Source organism: Mauremys reevesii, linkage group 3 (genome assembly GCF_016161935.1).
Source record: "Mauremys reevesii isolate NIE-2019 linkage group 3, ASM1616193v1, whole genome shotgun sequence".
In the NCBI taxonomy this organism is placed as follows: domain Eukaryota; kingdom Metazoa; phylum Chordata; order Testudines; family Geoemydidae; genus Mauremys; species Mauremys reevesii.
Window position 1 is genome coordinate 205,637,788 of NC_052625.1, and position 23,257 is coordinate 205,661,044.

General features: G+C 44.8%; 1 protein-coding gene across 16 annotated transcripts in view; it reads left to right on the forward strand.

Annotated features, from left to right (window-relative positions):
- The window catches only part of DTNB (dystrobrevin beta), a 387,737-nt gene that overhangs the window by 59,178 nt on the left and 305,302 nt on the right, over window positions 1-23,257 (forward strand). For all 16 annotated transcript variants that reach the window (XR_005595613.1, XR_005595609.1, XR_005595612.1 and 13 more), the window contains 2 exons: window positions 3,627-3,840; window positions 14,501-14,586. Coding sequence is in view for 10 of the 16 variants with exons in the window: in XM_039528646.1 (XP_039384580.1) it covers window positions 3,627-3,840; window positions 14,501-14,586 (300 nt within the window). In the remaining 6 variants the exon portion in view is untranslated. The remainder of the gene's footprint in view (window positions 1-3,626; window positions 3,841-14,500; window positions 14,587-23,257) is intronic.

The following is a 23,257-nucleotide window of genomic DNA, read 5'->3' on the forward strand; positions in this document are numbered from 1 at the left end:
GAGAGTCAGAACAGCCTAAAGGGGAGGGATAGGGGATTACTATCCAGCTTTCTCCCAGATGCCCTATGATACTACATAGGCACCCCCAAGGCACAGCCTAAACAGTGAAGCAAACCAAGAACATAATTCCCAACCCCCCACATCCTCCAAGCCACAACTGGAAACCCAGATAGCATATATTGCACATCCAAAAATCCCAGTCTAGCCCTCTTCATGCACATACAATTTATAATCTCTGCGCCCCCTTCTCCTCCCCTCCCCCCCAAGAATGGGAAGAATCTCAGGAAAGGGAAATCAAAAATAGCTTTTTAAAAATATTTATGATAGCCTTGGGAATGTGAATATAACTGCTTGTTGTTTTTTCCCCCTACTCCCCCAGCTATGGCACCTGCATTGGGCAGACCTGCAAGGATGGGACCTTTATGAATGACTGAGTGGCTGGCTAACTTAAAGGGAAGAAACAGAAAACTGTGGAGGCAATGTTTCCAGACCTCACTGCAGGACCCCCAAATTGAAAATAGCAGCAAGCTGGAGGTCTGAGAGGAAAAGACAGGGAGATATCAGAGAAAGTTTTGCAGTGGCCAGAGACCACATTGCCATGACAAAAGACACAGTAGAGAAGGATATGCATGCAGCAGCAACTCTTGGAGGCAATCCAGAATCCGGATGCTCAGCTGTAGTGCATGCTGGTAGCAGGCACACAGACAATCCAGTGTCCTCAACCAGGACCCAGCCATGTTCTGCAATCCCGGGACAATACAGGGTGCTGGGAACACAGGCATATGTTCCCCAGAGCCCCTAAACAGCCATTCTCCCAGATACCATTCCCCACTCCAGCCGAAACTCAAGGCAGTGAGAACAGTTTTACCTGGGAACCCAGTTCTTTTAGACATGTAACGACCCTGATACTTAGAGCCCCGACATGCGACCCTGAAAAAGCAGAAGAAGAAGAGGCAGAGGCAAGACGTATGCTTGCCTGTGAATTGGAGCATACCCATTCTTGTGTTTTCCCCTCCATTGCACAGTGTCACTTTAAAGAAGTATTTCATTGTTTTAATTAAAGGTTAATTTCTGCTTGTTACACAACACGTTATTTAATAATAAAAACGATTAAAAATTCATTCAAAATTATTTGGTAATGCATGGTACACAGAAAAGCTGTTACTTTTCCATAAGCCATAGGTTTTTATAAAAATATAAAGACACAGTTGCAAGATGAAATAAGAAATGCCACCCGGTTACTACTTATTTGGTGTATGCAATCCAGTTAAGCCATGCCACACCACAGTGTTCTTATTAGCTATACAGATGCTCTCTGACTTACACAAGCGTTCCGTTCTGGAACGCCTTGCATAACTCGAATTTTGCGTAAGTCAGACACGTATACTGGAGCATTATGCAAAAACAAAAAATAAACAAAAAAATCCCTCCTATTTCTAGCTTACGGAACTTTTTCTGAAAGTACGGAGTTGCGTAAATCGGGGTTGTGTAACCCGGGGGGTATCTGTAATCAAGGCCATACATAGAAGGTGCTGCAATGTTCATAATTCATTCCCCACTGTCACCTGGATAATAGCTGCACTTACAGCTGCACATTTTCAGGCCTGAGATTAAAAGTAAAAGCAGTAAGCATCCCTGACAGTACTGCAGGGCTAGTGCAGCACAGATCTCAAAAAAGTTTGCTTTCACCATTTTGAAATTCTTTTGCCACTGCTGATCATCCCAATTTTGTGGAATGATCCTTTCCTACTAATCAGTGCTGGTTTCTTGAGCTCAGAAACGGCAATGCACAATGTGAAGCTGTTCCAGGAACAGTTCCTGTAGTAGCAGTTGCTTGGTGTCCTCCTCCTTCTCCTTCCTCAGCTACTGGAGAAGCTGCTGCTGCAGTCACATTATCTGCTTGGTGGTACAGTGTGCAAAGTCCAAAACTGAAGTCACCTGGCTTCAGGAACCCAAGAAGCCCAAATAGCTTCTGCGTACTCGTGGCTCCTAGCACAAAGGCGCAGATCATTGTTAGGTCCATGCTGGCCAACAGGAATTCAAAAATGGTGCTAGGCCACCCAGAAAGAGGAAGCATGGGACAGAAAGACTGGAATCATGGAACTTTTTATTTTGACCTTAAGTCCCAGAATTCCACTGGCTTCCCCTGCACATCCCATAATGTGCAGCAAAAAACCTCTAATGCACACAGCACAACAGTGGAAGCAAAGGACCATGGGATACCCCCCAGAATGCCAAGTATTTAGGACACACCAAGCCCCTGACATCTGAATACAATAATGCAAATTGAAGGAAGGCACAGAAGTCCCATGTGCATACTACTAGAATGGTTTACCAATATGTGTCAACTCAATTTGAACTAAATCCCCTGTGTACGCAAGGCTTTAGTTACTGTTCCAGGACTATATTGTGTGTGTGTGCCCCAAAAATGAAATTTGATTGTGCTCATGTGCAACCATCAACTTCTAGTTCAGTGATCAATTTATTTTTATCTGTCAGAATATCCAATATAGGAATACCCTGAGTTGGTTGGGATGCTTTTTTGTGCTATTTGTGCTACAGGGATAATTATATTAGCTGGCAGCAGCAGAAGGCTGTTATTCCAGAGGGAGATGGGGCTGCTGGGTCCTATGAGTGGTCAAGGGGAGTGCAAACTGGTAGGTACTCTCCTGCCTTACATGGCACCCCCAAATGTGGGGAGATGGGGCTATGTGCAGGTCCTAACCACTGGACCTCCCTTCCTCTTTGAGCATAACAGTACAAATATGACACTAACAATAATGGATTAGGCACCACTGCTGAAGGTACCTGTCATAATGACAAGATCAAGGAAGTAGAATGGTTGAAGTGATGTTTATAAAGGGAACCCTGCCTTGCTCTGTACTTTATTAGAAGGCTACTGTGGAAAGAGACAGACAAGACACTGCAAAGCCATATCATTCAGTGATCAAAAATGTATATTCAATGAGTAGGGTGCAAGCTCCAATGAAGCAACGGTCCATAAGAACCTTTGCCTCTTGGAGTGCCACATATTTTGCAGCATAGAATACTCTGTTGATGTCTGTGAAATAGCTACATATAATGGAGTTTCTTTGTTTTCCCTAAAAACTCTAAGAAAAGCATTCAGGTTTGGAAATGTCTAAGCGAAGGTTGCCTGCATGATCTAAAATATGTCCCAATAATTAGACTTTGCTATAAAGCATGCACACAACGAAGAACAGTTATGGTTTAGAATGAGAAAAAAATTAAAACACTTCCTGATTTTTAAGTGCTTCACTTTGCAGTCTTAATTTTTTTCAGGAATATATACTGTAGTTTAACAGCTCTTAAAGAACTAATAGAACATGATTAAACTAAATGTTCACTATAGCCTGTTTTTCACAATTGAAAGGTTTTCTTGTGAGATTTTTGTGTCTAAACACATTGTGAGGAATATAATTTATTCTCCACATTGGTGATTTTAATAGGATGTCCTTTTCCCCCCTTTCTGAAATTTTAGAGCATGTTTAGAGGATGGATTCTACTTTTTTAAAATATCAAAAATTAACATGTTATCCAAAAGTGGTGTGTAGAGAGTAAAACTGAACGTTACAAAAGTAACAGTTAATTTCTTTCTTTACTTTTAGTTCATCTTGTTGATATCTGGAATATGATTGAAGCCTTCCGAGACAATGGCCTTAATACATTAGATCACAACACAGAGATCAGTGTTTCTCGACTGGAAACGATAATTTCATCCATCTACTACCAGCTAAATAAACGCCTTCCTTCTACTCACCAGATCAGTGTGGAGCAATCCATCAGCCTTCTCCTCAACTTCATGATAGCCGCATATGACAGGTTAGTAACTTACAGATGAATTCCTTTTTTTAAACTAGTTCATTTATTTGGGCACACCCTGCTTAAGGGCTGCACCTAAGTTTTATAAAGTGCAGCAGATTACACATCTTTAATATAGTGGTGTCTTCGGAGATTTACACATCACGGCAAGCAGTGATCCATCTTTTAAAATCTTGTTCTTGAGCAAGATGAATCACTGCCTGCTGGGACCTGTATGTCTCTACAGGCCACATATTGGGATTAAAGCTAAAGGGCAACCACGTTGTGCATGAGGGCTCTTAGGCTGGCCATGTTTGGTTCCTGGGACATATTGTAGCCAATCCTTTTTGTGAATGCTAATTAAAATAGAAAATAACATTAACCTAATGGTAGTATGAGTTTGCTGTGAAATTGCATGATAGTATCAAAACATATGTTATATTAACATGGTCTTATGCACCAGATTTAATCAAGAGACTGCATGTACATAAATATGAGACTCTAAGTCTTGACCCCACCTAGAGTTTGCCAAGGAATGGGCTAACACCTAATCTTCTGGCTGAAAGAAAGACCACAGGTGTCTGTTCATAGTGCAGCATTTTCTTTTGGTTTGGTTTGGACCCTTAAACATATATCCAAGTCCCCTCCTAGCAGTCTTCTTGCAACAGGGGTTGATCATGTTCATTAGACTTATCCCTCTTTTTAGGCAGAAGTTTTTGTCTCTGTGGAATCTCTGAATGACAGCTGTAGAGTTCCAACTGTTAATTAGCAGCTCCATATTTTTTGGAACGTCATCTATAGTGTTTCATATTGTTCCCCCCCCTTAGCTATTCCTTCCTTTCCCAACCTTCCTTTTTTGCTGTTGCCCTCTCCCATAACATTGCCCATCCCATCCATCATGACCAAGGAGTAGAGTTGGAAAATAATGTATTCAGAAAGTTACAGCACTTCTGTAAAAGTGAAACATCTCATGCAACCCCACACCACCCACAGGGCAATGGACAAGTAGAAAGGCTGAACTGACTTCTGCTGGCTATGTTGAAAACCTTGCCAGAAAGACAAAAGTCGAATAGTCAGAACTCCTTTAAGAAGGCAATCTATGCCTATAACTGTACATGAAATGAGGCTGCACCCTTGTATTTGTTACATGGAACATGACCATATTTGCAAATTGACCTCACATTTGATCTATCTATAAACTCTGACCTGGGGACTACATTGAGAATTGGAGACAACATTTCAGAAGCTTATAAAATGGCATCAAAATGTTCTAAAAAAAAAAATGCTGATCATGTTAAGGATCAGTATGACCAGAAAGTACACTGTGCTGCCCTCTTGCCAGGTGACAGAATACTTGTCCTGAATCTTTCAGAGAGATGGGGACCAGGCAAATTAAGATCCTGTTGGAAAAATAATATTCATGTAGTATTTCAAAAGAAAGGGGATAGTCCAGTCTATGAAGTAAAAGCAGAAGATGGAGAAGAACGTGGTAGAGTTCTTCTCCACAATCTTTTTGGTCCCTGTGACTTCTTACCATTAGAGATTACACTACCCTCTAAACCACCACAATAGACAACACAGAGAACTAGGCAAACTAGTGCAATAAGAGATCAAAATGGGGACTGGAACTTGAACTCCAGTTATTCTGATACTGAGAGCGAAGATGAACGACATTACGTAATGATACCAGATATTGCCCGTGGCCCAGAGACTCTGAATCCAGAAGCAGGAACATTTAATCTGTGATTGGGAAATAAGGATGATGATAATCCTGTAAATTTGAAAACTGCTGATCAAACTGATGTAACATTTGCACCAAGCACTGCAATACATGAATGCCAGATTATGCCAAGAAACCTGAAACCAGTAGTACACAAGAGGGCAGATCACCAGAACAATCCACTGACATTCAAGGTCGTCTGACTAGAGAGATAAGAGGCCCTCAGATGCTGACATATGAACATTTGGGACACCTGCTTATCAATATCTAAATCCAACTGTTAGACTGGTGAATACACCACGGGTTGTCACATGTCATACCAAGTGCCTATTCCTGTACCTTATCCTGTTTTCTAGACAAGACTGATGTAATATTGATAAAAGAAGTGATATTGATCTATGGTATGAATATTGCTCTATATCAAGTGTTTTATAGTACTGGATAGTTTGTAATTATGTTAATTTAATACGTTTTCTGAATAGCTTGACATATGCACTGTCACTTGGAGCTATATGGTTAGCCACTGATAATATAAGAAATATTAGAGAGTCAGTAGGGTTAAGATTTTGTCATGGGTATTTTTTAGTAAAGGTCACAGGCAGTAAACAAAAATTCATGGAGGCCTGCAACCTGTCTCTGACTTTCATTAAAAATAACAGGGGCAGTGAATTGGGGACTAACTGCTACTCCAGGCCCATTGCTGCTCTGGTGGCAGGGACTGACCACTGCTGCTTCAGCTCAGTCCCCAGTCACTGCTCCAGCCCCAGCCCAGGCCGCTGCTCCAGCCCCACTGCTCTGGCCAGGGCTGCAGCCAAAGAAGTCACAGAGGTCTGTTGAAGTCACAGAATTGTATCCTTATTTATAAGGTATGAAAATCTTTGGGGATTTAGGGTGTTCAAAACTGATCATTTAGTTGTATAGTGGAACTAAAATTGCTGCGTAAACTTTCTGCTTTGTGAAATGAACTGAAGAGCAATGCAGAAACTTTCACCATTAGTACCAGAACTTGTGACACAGGAGAGGCCCAAACTGTCAATAGGGAATAACAGTTATGGACTTGTGGAACGCATGGATTACTGCTAATTAGTCAAATCGATGGACTCTATGATTCTCAAACTTTTGTACTGGTGACCCACTTCAAATAGCAAGCCTCTGAGTGCGACCCCCCCTTATAAATTAAAAACACTTTTTAATGTAGTTAACACCATTATAAAAGCTGGATGCAAGCAGGGTTTGAGGTGGAGGCTAACAGCTCGCGACCCCCCATGTAATAACCTTGCAACCCCCTGAAGGGTCCCAACCCCCCAGTTTGAGAATCCCTGGACTATATGTTTTGTTTTTTTAATGGAAGTGTTGGAATGATATTACATTTACGAGGGGGGACGATAGCACTCATACGGGAATGTCAGGGATAGACATTGTGGACACAGTGTTAGTCTGTAGCCAAAAGAGCTAATAAGATTGTAGGATTAATAAACAGGGGAATCTTGAGTAGGAGTAGAGTGGTTATTTTACCTCTCTGTTTTGCACTGGTGAAATCGCTGCTAGAATGCTGCATCCAGTTCTGCTGCTCACAATTCAAGGGTGTTGATAAATTGGAGAGGGTTCAGAGAAGAGCTTCAAGAATGATTAAGCAGCAAAGAGTCCCGTGGCACCTTATAGACTAACAAACGTACTGGAGCCTGAGCTTTCATGGGTGAATACCCACTTTGTCGGATGCATGGAAGTGGGTATTCACCCACGAAAGCTCATGCTCCAATACGTCTGTTAGTCTATAAGGTGCCACAGGACACTTTGCCGCTTTTACAGATCCAGACTAACATGGCCGCCCCTCTGAAGAATGATTAAAGGATTAGAAAAACATGTCTTAGAGAGAGAGACTCAAGGAGCTCATTCCTTTTAGCTTAACAAAGAGAAAGTTAAGGGGTGATTTAATTAGTCTATAAGTATCTGTATGGGGAACAAATAACGGGCTGTGCAGTCTAGCATAGGCGTAGCATAATCCAATGGCTGGAAGTTGAAGATAGACAAATTCAGACTGGAAATAAGGTGTAAATTCTTGACAGTGTGTGCAATTAACCATTGGTGAATTTTACCAAGGGCCATGGTGGATTCTCCATCACTGACAATTTTTAAATGAAGATTAAATGTTTTTCTAAGAATTTGGTCTAGAAATTATTTTGGGGAAGTTCTGTGGCCTGTGTTATACTGGATGCCAGACTAGATGATTACAGTTTTCCCTTCTGGCCTTGGAATCTGAGTTTACCTGTGTCTTGTCCCTTTAAGGATTGAAGTTCTGCTGAAAGGGGCAAAGGGAAAAGCTCTGGTTGCAGTAGCAGAATTGTGTTCTGTAAGGACTGGGCGGCAATGGGGCTTGTGCAACCAGGGGTGACTTTTGATTGGTTTGTTTTATTTATTTCTAAATTTAATGAAACTCCAGTTTCAAAACTCTCCCTGGTGTGGGAGTGAAACACAAGTGGCCCTGAGCCAAGCTGAACAGCCTGCTCTTGAAGTAAATCAGTAAACCCCAACATTTTCTCAGGGGACTCATTCCCTTGGTCAGTTTTTCAATTTCCAAGGTCAAAAGAATTTCTTAAAGCCCAACCATAATGGAGCTAAGCATGTGAAAGATTCCTATGACAACGTATCTAGCACTTCCTCATGTTCCCACTAAAGGGGTCTCAAGAGCCTGTGTCAGTGTTTTGGACCCTTCTAGAAAGCTGAGTACTTACCTTAAGGCACTGAATGATCATAGCTCAGGGCTATTTAAAGGAGGTGGGATCCTCAACCACCTCACTTCCTTCTGTCTGCTTAGGACTGAGGATATAAGGAACCTCAGAACTGTGCCCATATCTCACCAAGCCAGACAACTAAGACACTTTTTCTCTTGTACATAGCTTGGTATTTTAGCTTTCTTAGATAATTTGCTAGCTATAAATAGTTCAGAGCTGTTTCCTGGTGTGTGTTCTGCCTGGCAGAGGTAGACCATTCTGCCCCTGTGGTCAGATCTGATGTCTGCTTGTCTGCCTTTACTTCCTGACCCAACAGGGATCAGTTAAAGTTCCAGGCTGGGGCTTTGTGCCATACCTGGACCAGTCTCTACTGGCTCCAAAACACACTACTTCAGAGTTGCGTAAGTTGACTTTGACCTGTTAAGGTGGGATCTGAGAAGGCTCTGCATCCTGATAGTGGGGAAAGAGAAGGTCTTTGGGGTTATTCTTTTTGTTGAGACATTCATGGCACCAAAGACTGCCTGTGGCTCCTATTTGCATGTTTCTGGTCAGTGTAAAAGCACTCCTCAAATTGGAAGCTATCCAGATTCCAGTGCCAACTCTTCATCCTCAATGCCAGCCAAGACCTCTATACCTAGTGCCAGGACAATTGCCCCATGCTCCCAGACACCAGTTCAGATGTTATGGTGTCAAGAACAAATTACAAAAAGCTCTCTCTGAGACCATTCGTATCTTGCCTGCCAGTGCTGACTCCCCCAGACCCCCAGGCCTTCCCCATTTCAGTGCTTCCTGTGCTCATTTAAAGCATAAAGAGAAGAGAGGGCTATGAAAAATACTTCTCAGAAAGCACCACAAAAAGAAGCTTCACCAAACCCAGAACTGCACTGTGTCTGTTCTGGTTGACCCCAATGGTACTGTATTTGACTTTCCAGTACCTTCTCCTTGACACCCTACTCCAGTGCCCATTGAATTTAGGAGACTCAGAGGAGGGGCTGGTTCTTCTTCAGGTGTCCTCTGCACATTCCCACTAATGGATGTGTGACGGGTTCCCCACAGGGTGTCACCTGGAACTGGGGTACCACTAAGCCCTCTGACCCACCAGCCAGGGCTCCCTCTCACACTGTGCTGCTGTGACAACCACCAGCTCCCCAGCCTGGGACCCCAGAGCAGTACCATCCTGCCCTGGTCAAATCTGGCCAGTATGTGGGTCCACCTCTCCCTCAATATGAAGAGGACCATGCACACTTGTGGTAACCAAGCTGAGATTTTCCCCAGGCACCTTAGTCAAATGCACACTGGTTTGGATTAAAACATAAAATACGTTTATTAACTACAAAAAGATAGATTTTAAGTGATTATAAGGGATAGCAAACAGATCTAAACACATTACCTAGTAAATAAACAAAAACGCAAACTGAGTTTAGCATACTAGATAGGTAGGATATGAATTAGCAAATTTTCACCCTGAGTGATAAACAGGCTGGCAGATTCTTAAGGCACAAGCTGCCTTTGCTTTGCAGTTTGGGTTTCCCAGGTTTTCATACACTGCCTAGAATCCCTTTAGCCTGGGACCATCACTTCCCCAGTTCAGTCTTTGTTCCTCTCATGTTTCCAGGTGTGTTGTTTTAGAGAGAGTGAGATACCATCATGATGTCATTTCCCCCTTTTATATCTTCTTCCCACTTGCTGGAAAGCTCTCTTACTGTGACGTGGGTCAAACAGTTCCCATTGTGCAGTGCTCTCTCTGAGAGGTTTCTATTGTACACAGTTCCTGGGTAACCCTTGTGCTCGTGTGCATTTCCTCAAGGAGCCATTAACATTGTTTGGCCTTTTTATTCTAGTACCTGAAAGGCTGCTTGTGGATGTTTTCAACCTCACAACATGTTTCAGTAACACCTACATAGCCAAACTTCATAACTTCACATACGTTAATAGCACATACAGTATAATGAGATATTACTGTCTAGCAGATCAAGACTTTTAGAATGACACCTCACAGGGCATACTTTGTGTAAAACTTATCCTAATTATATGACAGTGATGAATAATGGGGTGCCAGGGTGTCACAGGATGCTGTGACTGTTGCATCCTGAATAGTGGAACCCTAGCTAGTAGTGCCAACTGGAGCACTCACATGCCTCCCTCAGCCCTCCCCTCAGTGAACATTCTGAGGCAAGGGTATAGAAGTGCTATGATGCTCCAGCCACTTCAGTTCCTTCCAACTATGACCAACTGATGTGTTAGGAACCACTCTGGGACTCTTCTGGATCCATATCTTAAGTGCCTAATGTTTTGCATGCTTGGGAGGCGGCCCCTTCATGTTTGCAATGCAGCCAAAGAAGGAGAGGAAGAATAGGTTTCAGGCAATTCTGTTACAAGAAGTGTTGGCAGTGAAGCAGTCCCACTGTTCCATCCCATCCAGAGGGTGATAGATAAAATAAAATACAAGATGATCCGATTAGTGCCATTGTGGTCCAGATAGCAGTGATATCCAGACTCAGTTCACAGGTACAGGGGAAGGTACATATTCGTAGTCTCCTACCATTAGTACCAGACTTGTCACAACAACAAGGGAAGGTGTATCATTCAGATCTTCCATCACTTCATTGCTTGGGCCAAAAGACTCTGGGATTGTTAGAACAATCTTGTTCATTAGAATTACAAAATGTTCTGGCCAATTCAAGGAAAGAGTCTACACACTAATGTTGTTGTCATAGCTGGAAAAGGCTTTTATTGTGGGTTAACTGATGTAATGTGGATACATATACTGCACCTATTATTAGTATATTTAAATATTTATTAGTTGTATATTAGAATATTATACCTTAAAAGGTCAGGTGTTTGTCCTCTTAGGATTCATCTAGCCACAATTTTGGCATACCACAGTCCTGAGACAGTAAATTGGTATTTGCTCATGATGCGTTTAAGAGATTCTTAAAGGGTCTTAATAATTTATATCCACCAGTGAGAGACTGAGTACTTTCGTGGGATTTAAATTTAGTGCTTACATAAATTGACATTACGCATTTGAACCTATGGGATATTATACATTTTTCCACTTATCTCTTAAGACAGCCTTTATAATAGCTTTCACCTCAGTGAGTTGAGTAACCAAGTTATAGGCATTAATGGCAGCTGCTTTTTTAATGTCTTTCATAAAGCTGAAGTAGTCTTGAGTACTCACCCAAGGTTTTAGCCTAAAGTGGTCTCTGATTTTCATCACAATAAGTCAGTTTTTACCAGTGTTTCTTCCCAAACCTCAGAGCTGAGTGGGTGACAAATCGCATACATGGGATGCCAGAAGAGTTCTAGCATACTATTTGGACAGACCTATGCATTTGACAGTCTCACAATCTGTTATTCTCTTATATAAGGAGAAAAACGAGGCCGAGCTGTTAATGTTCAAACTATCTAACTATCTAAACTATCTAAATGGATGAGACTATATATTAAAGAAGCATATAAACTTGTGAGTATTGCGCTTCCTGAAGGGCTTAGAGCACATTCTACCAGTGCAAAGACACACGCTATAGGTTTATTAAATATGTTCTTCTAGTAGAGGTTTATAGAACAGCTACATGGAGTTCAATTCACACTTTTACTAAGCACCCACAAAAGCTCATGCTCCAATACGTTTGTTAGTCTATAAGGTGCCACAGAACTCTTTGCCATTTTTAATTTCCAGGTTAGTAGTCTCAAGCCCTCTGTTGTGGGGACAGTTATTGTTAGTTCTGACACAGAGTTGTGCTTTGAGGACTCTCCTGATGACTCCTGCAACAGAAGGCTTGAAACGAGGACAAATCTTTCTCCTAGTTCCCATAAAACTTGCTTGTAAAGGCACTGTAGGCCTCCTTGGGGAGAGGTCCCTTGTGATCTGATGTGGACTTTCTGTAGAGAACATGTTCATAGGCACACACAAAGATCATCTCCTCTTGCAGTTATCCCTCTTCTCTCAAGTGTTCAGCGGGTACACTCCCTACAGTAATGCCACCAACTCCAGTCAGAAGCCCTGCTACCATCAACATCTCTGGCTAACATCTCTGATGTGCACTCTGAGCACAGAGATTAGGTCACATCTCCACAGGATGATCCTGGGACACAGACATGATCTCCCCAGGTAACATGGGCTGTTGATCTCCTGTCAGAGTTCACTTCAAAACAGTTCCACAACGTGGTGGCTGGAGCCCTACTGCTGCAGCCCACATCTGTCCCAGCAGTAAAGTGAAGACTTTTCAACATCCTCCAGTCCAGAGAAAAAAGGAGGTAATGCTCTTTATCCAAAGGGGCACATCTAACGTCCCTTACCACCATGCTTGCAAAGGCAAAAGATGGATGGTTGTTTTATACCAGGGCCTCCAGGTTCAGTTCTGTTGCTTATCCTCCTGCAAATGCATTAGTTATCACAGCAAAGTCTCTGAGAACTTCATTCTCTGCCCCTCCAGACAGGGAAGTCAGAAGATTGGACGCCTTTGGCAGGAAAGTCAGCTCTGGGTATTGAGGTGGCAAGCTATGTAGCTCCTTCCTTTTCTTGACCAATTGCCATATATCCAGCAGAAGCTGGCTAAGGATGTTGCCCAAGGAAAAAAAAACTTGCCATTGCATCAAAAACGTCATATGCTACCTTCAGAGGCTGAAGGCAAAATTTATAGCCTCTTTACAGACATTCATGATTGAACTCATCTAGTCTTTCTGTGGATGCTCAGTTCAAATTTGTGATCTTCGAGGAAGAAAGAATATTCAGCAATAAAATGGACCTTACAGCACACTAAGGAGGCAAAGTCAGTGCGAGAGCTGTATGGCTGACCCAACCTCCCTGCCCAAGAGGAGGTTCTTTTTTTGAGGCTTCGAGTACCAAGACAATATATTTTCTATTTTCCTTTGCACAGATGAAATACCAGTGTCTCATAGGCAGCGTCTTCAACAAGCTGCTAAGAGACAATACAGAAATAAAACAAGATGACTGAAAAGTTTTTCTGGAGGCAGCCACAATCTTCAGCCTTCCAGCCTCTGTTTTGGTGGGTCTGCTGGGAATACAGAACCAAATACATTTAGTTTTCTCCCTTTAGAGATCACTTGGTCTATTTTCTACCATCTTGGGAACAGAAAATCTGATAATGGGGTCCTGCACGTCATCCAGAATGACTGCCTCCAATCCCCCATTCCTCTTCTGAAATCCTTCTGAAATCTTATTTCTAGAAGAGATGGAGTCTCCTCTCCAGAAGGAAATGGTTGAAGAGGATCCAAGTTTCCTCTTCCACATGTATACTATCTTACCTTTTCTGAGTTGCTGTAAGAAATCTGTGAAGTATTATCCATAGCACACAGTATGCTGTAGATAATTCAGTCAATCTTTTCATTTAGGATTATAGTGCTCAGAATTTATTAATTGCTTATCCACTCTCATGTACATGCTCTTGGTACTCCTAATTTATGTCCAACTACTACTAAATTAATTCCATATTGAGCATTAGCAATGGCTTTATCCTGAGATCACTGTTCTATAGCCTCTGTAATCCCGTTACTATATGTTTTGTGTTTTACCTCCTTGTAAAGCATTTTGTTTTTATGAGAATAGTTGTTTTTGCATACCACTGAATAAAATCTTTCCATTGTTTTTATAAGGAATTAGTACATTTTTTTTCTCATGCTGACATTAGGAAATGGTTGCCTGATTGTGCCATCTGTTCATGATAGTGCAGCAGTCTAGGTGGCTTTAATTAGAATAACAACCATCTATGTTTGTTCATGTTCTATTCAGAATGTTCAGACTATCTTGTTACCTAACCTGTTTTGTTAGAATACCACCTCTTTCTCTGAGTGTCAGTCAGTGTTCATAAAGAGTTGGAATTCCCGAGAAAGGGCAGCAGTAGAAGCAAGAAACATAATTAAACAGGCATATTCTAAACTGAAAGGAATGACTCATAATAATCAGGTACCACCCTGTAGTAGGTAGCTGTGGGACAGGTAAAACAAATGCAAGCCTTTCTTCATCCACAGAATGCCCATAATTCTGCAAGAGAACATGTTTTGTCATCGGCTACTTGTTAGCTGTTCTAATTTATTGACAAAGCTAAATGTTACTATCATTTTTTGCATTATTTAACTGTTAAATAGTTTTATAAAGCATAGCACTTAGGGAAGGCATAAATGAACTTTTCTTCTGATCCTGAAATATTTTTGTTCTTATCATTCCATATAGTAATGATTTGTCATGTATTTTATTTTTCAGTGAGGGCCATGGGAAGTTGACAGTGTTTTCAGTTAAAGCTATGTTAGCAACCATGTGTGGTGGGAAAATACAAGACAAACTAAGATGTAAGTACTTTCAAGTAAATTTAACCATTATTTTAAATTTTCTATTTCCACCATTAGTCACACAAACTTTGTATTTAATTGTTACATTTTGGAAAATTAGCTACATTTTTTTCTTGCTCATCCAGCAATCATGGAATGAATCTTGTTATGTTAGTCTTTCTGGTAATGCATGCCATCTACTGGCTACAAAAGATACTCAATTTATATTTAAAAACTAATATTTTGTTCAAAGAAAGTGAAACAACCCTGCAAAAACCTGAAACTTATTTGACAGTTGTTATCCTTCATAACGTTTCATTCATTCAAGGCTTGATCCTACTGTACAAATGAAGTCAACGGAAGCTTTGCCGTTATGTTCAGTAGGCATTGGATCATACAGTAGATTAACACAGTATCAGTGTATGGCCTTATACCGAGGTCTATAGGATACAGACTTCTGAAAGCCCTTTTGAGCACTTTTAAGGGTTATCTGAGGTGTCCAGGGTGAATCACTACCACCTGCTTACAGGTGGAGGGAGACCTGTCTATGCCACCTGGGGAGACTCTCCCCAGCCACTGACTGCTGGCAACACAAATGCTCCGCAAGCTCTGCTCTTTCCCTCTGCAGCCTAGCAAATTATACACTCCACTTTGTTACACTCAAGTGCCCAGTCCCTTATCTTCTGGACACCTGCAATGTACACCAGTGTGCTGTCTCTGGAGGCAGTGCACCTCAGTTCTCTGGTTTCACCTCAGTACAACACTCTCCTATGCACAAGGCTTTTAGACGAGTCAATAGTAAAACCAAATGGATCTTAAGATAGAGATTAAAATAAAAGCAAGCTTAAGGGTTTGGAAACATAAGGTAACAAGTAAAAGAAAAACCTAAAAGACACTCTATAGCTTATACTTTTTCCTATCTAATAAGGTGTAGCTCACCCAATTGTTAGTTGCTACAGCATTTGTCCAGTCCAGAAAGCTGGAATCCATCTTTTATGAGAGATGCCCCTGCTCAAGAATGCCTTCTCTGTAATGGATCACAACTTGTGTTCTTCTGTCATCTCTTATACAGTTACAGACTATTGCCTCTTACCCAAGAGGTCCCCTAATCAGAGTTTTTTCTTAGGGTTCTTTTGTCTTTCTAAATCCTCAAGCCTACACCTGTTCCAGACAGTAAACATAGGCTGGCTCAACGGATGTCCATTGTTCTCAATGCTGATTGAGTGAGCCCTAAGATCCGCCTCAAATCAGGTGACAAGCTTCACTTTAACAGTTTTGAAACCCAATATCAACATGTTACATGACTTTAAAATTATTTCGTATGCAAATATCATGCAACGACCATGACTATCAGCTAGTTCTTAGCATTTGGCAAAGATCACAGTCAACACCCTGGGGTGAAATATTGAAAAGCTGGTCAGACATGGGTAATATACCTGCCAGGGTATGTGTGGGCATGTTTGTGTCACACCCTTGAAAACAAATTCTTGATCTCTCTCTCTCTCTCTTTCTCTCTCTAGCAAATCTTACAAAATATGACAGGAACAAAGAAGGGAGGCTGGCATCATTGTGGGAATAAAGGTGTTTGAGTGACCTTACATTTCCATATTTTCAAACTGTTTTGGGTTTCTTTAAAGTTTAAACTTTAGTTCAGAATTTACTGAGCTTTTAATCATAGAATCATAGAAATGTAGGGCAGGAAGGAACCTTAAGAGCTTATCAAGTCCAGCCCCCAGCAATGAGGCAGGACCAAGTCAACCTAGAACATCCCTGGACAGGTGTTTCTCCAACCTATTCTGAAAAACCGGCAATAATGGTATAACAGGGGGCTTGGAGGACCAGTCAGCCTAGTGGTTGGAGTATTTGATTTCCTGCCCCCTGTTTCTGTGGTGGAGGTGCCTCAATCTTGAAGGAAGGGAAGTAGGGGGACCCAGGCCTGCCCACTCCACCTGGTCCCAGCCCAGTGCCTTGTGTAAGTCAACCCCTGAGTAGGGGACCTCCCAGCGGGGAGTCCACATCCGCAGCACTGGGCTACTTCCTACTGTTGCCCCGTCAGGGCATGGCCCCTGTAATCCAAGTTCCTGTGGTGGCTTGTCTCTAGTAGTGCCCTCTCATGGACACTGGGTGGTATCCTGCTGCAGTCCCAGGTTCCTCCAGGTGTGGAAGCCGTAAGTTTGGTGGGGTCGGAACCCCCACAAGGGCTCTGTGCTTTCGCCACCCAGGTTCCTCTTACACTGGGTGCTCCTAGACCTCTTTCTCTGTCTCCTTTGGCCAGGAAGAGGGTGCTTGGCTCCTGGTGGCTGCCTCAGCTGGGCTGGTAGTTCTTCTTCGAGTGCTGTCCCTGTGGGTGCTCCACTCTAGGTGACGGTGCGTCCCGGCGCTGTCGATCGGAGATTTTCGGTAGCAGTGCCTGGTTGGGGCGCACGCACCCAGATGGTATCTCCCGTCCAGTTGGAATCTTCCAGGGTGCGTGCGCCCCACACCCTCCTCAGTTCCTTCTCAACCGTCCTCGGCTGAAGACGGGACTCGGGGCAGTGCTATCTTCTCTTCCCTGATCTCTATAGAAAACATAGAAATAGTTATTAATTAATTCCCAGTTGTTTCCCTTCCTTTAGTATAGTTACATAGTTAGTTACTTAGTAAAAAAAAAAAAAAAAAAAAACACCTCAGGCTTGTCTCCCCTTGAGACACTTCCTCGCCTATCTCAAACTCATAATGCCAGGAGCTTCAGGCTTCAAGAAATGCATCTCCTGTCAGGACTCCATGCCACAGTCAGATGGTCACTCCCAGTGTGTAAAGTGCCCACATCCCCACGAAGTGCCAACACTGTGCGAGCCTCAAAACAAGAGCTCGTCGTGACAGGGATCTGCGCCTCAAGATCATTATGATGGAGAAATCCCTGCAGCCACTGTCGGAGACGGGAAAAGTGGAACCCGCTCCCACACGCTCCCCAACCAGATCAGAACCGGTGGGGAGCATCGATTCACCCTCCCTGGAGCGGAGGCACGAAGCGGGAAAGTCTCACAAGCGAGACTCTAACAAGGGTAAGGGGTCTCCTGTGAGATCTCTACCCCCTCTGCTGACAGCGCGAAGTACTGCTGCTTCAGCTTCTTCACATGCCTCAGCTGCTGCTTTGACAGAGCTGACAGGCAGGGACCAGACTTCCCGCGCTGGGAAGGCACTTACCCGTTCGGTCCCCTCGGCGCCGCAAACGGCTGCAGTACGGACACCTCGCTCCTCCTTGGCACCGAGGAATGCTACGGCACCAGCACCACGTACCTCGGCACCAGCAACAGCCGCGGTGCCGACAGCGCAGTCAGCACCGGCACCAGGAACAGCCGCGCTACTTTCAGCCTGGTCAATTTCAGCGCTGAAAGCAGCCGCGATCCCGCCAGCGCGCTCTGCCTCAGCAACAAAAATAGCAGCGGTGCCGACAGCGCGATCAGCCTAGGCACCGTGAAGAGCGTCGGCACCCAGCCACTCTGTGACCTGTGCACCAGCAGGGGACCCCCTGCAGGGCACATCAAAGCACAACTCTACAGGAAACTCTCTGTCACTCTCTCCTAGCAAAGAGCTAGAGCAGGGAGCAGACTTAGTTCAGCTTAAAGAGCAGGAACAACAGCTGCTCACTCAAAGTGACCTTTTAGTGCCACCTGAGCCTCACTCTCCGCTCCTGGATGCGGGCGACTCCTTCCTTGACTTGCCACTTTCTCCACCTGAACTGGCGTTCACCGACGGGGACCTTGAACTACAACAGCAAGCGGAGTTCTCTCCTCCTGCTTCTCCTCCACAGGCACCCATACCACCTCAGGTCACGCCTCAAGTTCAGCAGCCTCAGTTTCGCTACGTTGCCCCCCCCGTGGATGATACCTGGGTTCTCCTACCCCATGCCTTGGCCGCAGTGGTACCCCTGGCAGAATCCTCCTACCAATCATCTTCCTTCGGTACCTCAGTCTCCTGCTCCATCCACTTCCAGGGTACCTGAGCCCCCTCCTGAACCGGGGAGCTACGCACCATATCCTGACTCGCCTAACCCTAACTCTCCACCAGCCTCAGAGGAAGCCATCCTCCCTTCACCTCCACAAACCGTGGATGACTGCAAACAGTTCCAAGAACTCTTTAAGAGGGTTGCACTCAGCCAGGATATTCCCTTAGAAGAGGTTCAGGAGAAGCAACACAAACTCCTTAGGATCCTTCAACCGTCTGCGCCCTCTAAAATCGCGCTCCCTATAAATGAAGCACTCATGGAGCCAGCTGACACTCTCTGGCAAACCCCAGCTTCTTTGCTACCAACCTGCAAGAAGGCTGAACGTAAATATTACGTTCCTGCAAAGGACGCAGACTTCCTATTCTCTCATCCACCACCGAACTCCCTTGTCATCGATGCAGTGACACAGAGGACCAAACAGTCACAATACCGACCCACCCCTCAAGACAAAGACCTTAAACGCCTTGATGTCCTCGGACGCAAGGTTTACACATCATCTACACTACAGTTCAGGATTGCTAACTATTCTGCCCTCCTCGCTAGTTATGATTTCAACAACTACAATAAGCTTTTCGAATTTGCCTCCTACATACCAGAGGACAGAAGAGCAGACTTCAAATCAATCCTGTCTGAGGGGCAACTGATCTCCAGAACAGCCCTACAGGCATCTTTAGACACGGCGGACACAGCAGCCCGTACTACTGCAACTGCTGTGGTTATGCGCAGAACCTCATGGCTTTCTGCGTCCGGGATTCCTAAAGAACTCCAGACTAAAGTGGAGGATCTCCCCTTTGACAAGAACAAACTCTTTTCCCAAAAAACTGATGAACTCCTCCATACCATGAAGGATTCTAGAGCGACACTGCGCACCCTGGGCATTCAACCATCTCTCCCCAGGAGACAGCGATACCAACCCTACCAAAGACCATGCACACATCAGTACTATCGCCCTCAATCCAGACCATACGACACAACTAGTATTCGTACTAGACCACCCAAGCGCAGACAAAATCAAAATCAAGCCACCACCTCCCGTCCACAGGGCAATAAACAACAGTTTTGAAGCTTTGGTCGAGGGTCTGCACAACCACCCTTTGATTCCACCACTTACTTGCCCATTTGGCCACCGCCTCCAGTATTTCCAACGTGCCTGGCAGCGGATCACACAGGACTGCTGGGTCCTCGAAATAGTTCAGACCGGTTACTCCATCCCTTTTATATCCTACCCTCCTACCCTTCCCCCTTCCCTGTCCCTCTTCAGGGACCCCTCCTACGAGCAATTACTTCGCACAGAAGTGGCTCACCTTCTGCAACTAGGCGCAGTGGAACCTATACCTCTGCAACACCAGGGGACAGGTTTCTACTCCCATTACTTTCTAACACAGAAAAAGACCGGAGGATGGAGGCCTATATTAGATCTACGCCGACTGAACAAATTTGTGAGAACACAAAGATTCAAGATGGTCACCCTGGACACAATAATACCCGCATTGGATCAAGGGGACTGGTTCACAGCCCTCGACCTACAAGACGCTTACTTCCACATATCGATTCATCCAGCTCACAGACGCTTCCTACGATTCACAATCGGTCAGGATAATTTCCAATACAGAGTTCTTCCTTTCGGACTTTCTACGGCTCCAAGAGTTTTCTCCAAGACCCTAGCTGTCGTGGTGGCTCACCTCCGCAAACAGGGAGTCTCACTTTTCCCCTATCTGGACGATTGCCTCATCAAGGGCGACTCCTATGGCGACACACTTCAAGCCACGCATCTCACCATCTCCCTCTTTTGCAGCCTAGGCCTCCAAATAAACGCCCAAAAATCCACCCTAGTACCCACGCAACAGATAGAGTTCATTGGAGCTCATCTCGACTCAACCCAGAGCAGGGCCTCGCTCCCATACAACAGATTCCTGGCTATCACACAACTCATACGCACGCTCTCTACTCGTCCCAGGACGCAAGCAAGAATCTGCCTACAGCTCCTTGGCCACATGGCAGCTACCACCTTTGTGGTTCAACACGCCAGGCTACATATGAGATGCCTCCAGGGCTGGCTCAACTCCAGTTTCAAACTGAGCAGACATCAATTAGGGATGCTGTTAACTCCTCCTCCCAATGTTATAACTTCCCTACAATGGTGGACAAGTCCAGAAAACCTCTGTGCAGGGGTTCCCTTCCAGCAACGACCCCCAACGCTCATGCTCACCACAGATGCTTCCCTGATAGGTTGGGGAGCGCATCTAGGGGAACACAGGGCACAAGGCAGATGGTCTCCATCAGAGACGCATCTACATATAAATCTCCTAGAGCTCAGAGCAGTGAGGAGAGCCTGCCTTCACTTTCTTCCCCTTATAAAGGACAAATACCTGCGAGTTTTAACAGACAACATAGCATGTATGTATTACATAAACAGACAGGGGGGTGCCAGATCACATTCCCTCTGCATGGAAGCCATTCGACTCTGGAATTGGTGCATACAACATCGAATACAGATCATCGCCTCCTATCTACCAGGCTGCCACAACACTACTGCCGATGCACTCAGCAGGCACTTCTCCACAGAACACGAGTGGGAACTGCACCCCACAGTACTCCAACAGCTTTTCTCCCACTGGGGCACTCCATCAATAGATCTCTTTGCCACGACCCGAAATCGAAAATGCCCCCTGTTTTGCTCCAGGGCGGGACTCGGGACTGCATCCCTAGGGGATGCATTCCTCATTTCATGGAACAGTTACCTCCTGTACGCCTTCCCGCCTATCCCTCTACTACACAGGGTTATTTGGAAGATCGCGGACGACAAGGCCCAGGTCATCCTTATTGCCCCGGCTTGGCCAAGACAGACGTGGTACCCTTACCTTCTCCGCATGTCCTCCCGTCACCCATGGGCTCTCCCCAACAGGCCAGACCTCCTTTACCAGGACAACGGGCAGGTCCTTCATCCCCAACTCCAGAAGCTCCACCTCACGGCCTGGTTCCTTCATGGTTCCAAACCCATGAACTAGCCTGTTCCGAACAAGTCCTACACGTCCTCCTGCACAGTAGGAGAGACTCCACCCGCAAAACCTATCTTCAGAAGTGGAAGCGCTTCGCTCTTTGGTGCTCACATAAACATTTAGCACCCAACAATGTGACCCTTCCTAACATTCTAGATTACCTTCTCGAACTGAAACAGGACGGACTTTCGCTTAGCTCCATCAAAGTGCACCTGGCGGCGCTTACCACCTTCCACAAACTATTGGATGAGTACTCACTCTTTACACACCCCACCATTAAACGCTTTCTCTCTGGCCTGCAAAATCTCTACCCTGAAATTCACGCAACAGTGGCTACATGGAATCTTAACCTCGTTCTTCATGCTCTCATGAAACCTCCATTTGAGCCCTTGGCTACCTCCTCTGATCTCCATATGTCCATGAAGGTGGCTTTCCTAGTTGCCATAACGTCAGCAAGGAGAGTTGGAGAAATAAGTGCCTTGATGGCCCACCCTCCATACACAATCTTCTCCAAAGATAAAGTCACTTTGAGACCACATCCTCAATTTCTTCCTAAGGTGGTATCGACCTTCCACCTCAACCAACCTATATATTTACCAACTTTCTACCCCAAACCTCACAAAACGCCACAGGATGCAGCCCTGCATACTCTCGACGTCAGGCGAGCAATTGCCTTTTATTTAGACAGGACTAAACCATTCCGCAAGTCTCCACGACTCTTCGTTTCAATTGCCGAAAGATCCAAAGGCACGGCTATATCTAAACAACGTCTATCCAAGTGGATCTCTGACTGCATCAGATCCTGTTACCGTGCGAAGAATCTTCAACCGCCCGAAGGCATAAGAACTCATTCCACTAGAGCCATGTCGGCATCCGTTGCCTTCCTACACAATGTTCCCATTCCCGATATCTGCAAAGCAGCTACATGGTCATCTGAACACACGTTCGCAAAACACTATGCTTTAACGCAAGACACCACGGCAGACACACTAGTAGGTCATACAGTACTATCTTCAGCACTTCCTGCCGTATCTCCAAAGTCCCACCAACCGTAGTGGGTACTGCTATACATTCACCTAGAGTGGAGCACCCACAGGGACAGCACTCGAAGAAGAAGAGAAAGTTACTCACCTTGCAGTAACTGAGGTTCTTCGAGATGTGTGTCCCGGTGGGTGCTCCACTCGCCTCCCCTCTACTTTGGAGTACTGAGATGACTCTCCACGGTAGAGAAGGAACTGAGGAGGGTGTGGGGCGCACGCACCCTGGAAGATTCCAACTGGACGGGAGATACCATCTGGGTGCGTGCGCCCCAACCAGGCACTGCTACCGAAAATCTCCGATCGACAGCGCCGGGACGCACCGTCACCTAGAGTGGAGCACCCACAGGGACACACATCTCGAAGAACCTCAGTTACTGCAAGGTGAGTAACTTTCTCTTCTCCTTCGGTCAGGTAGGGAAGCAGCTAGCTCCTGCCTCTTCACCAGTCAGCCCCAAACTGAGCCAGGCTCTCTCCTTTTCTCTTTCCTCCAGGCCTGGCATTGGCTGCAGGTATAATGGAGGTGGGGCTAGCTAGACCCAAAGGCTCTCTTTAACCCCTTCCATGCTCGTGGGCATTTTTTCTGCTTCACCATAGATGGGAATTCCACAACCTCCCTTGGAAGCCTATTCCAGAATTTAACTACTCTTATAGTTAGTTTTTCCTCA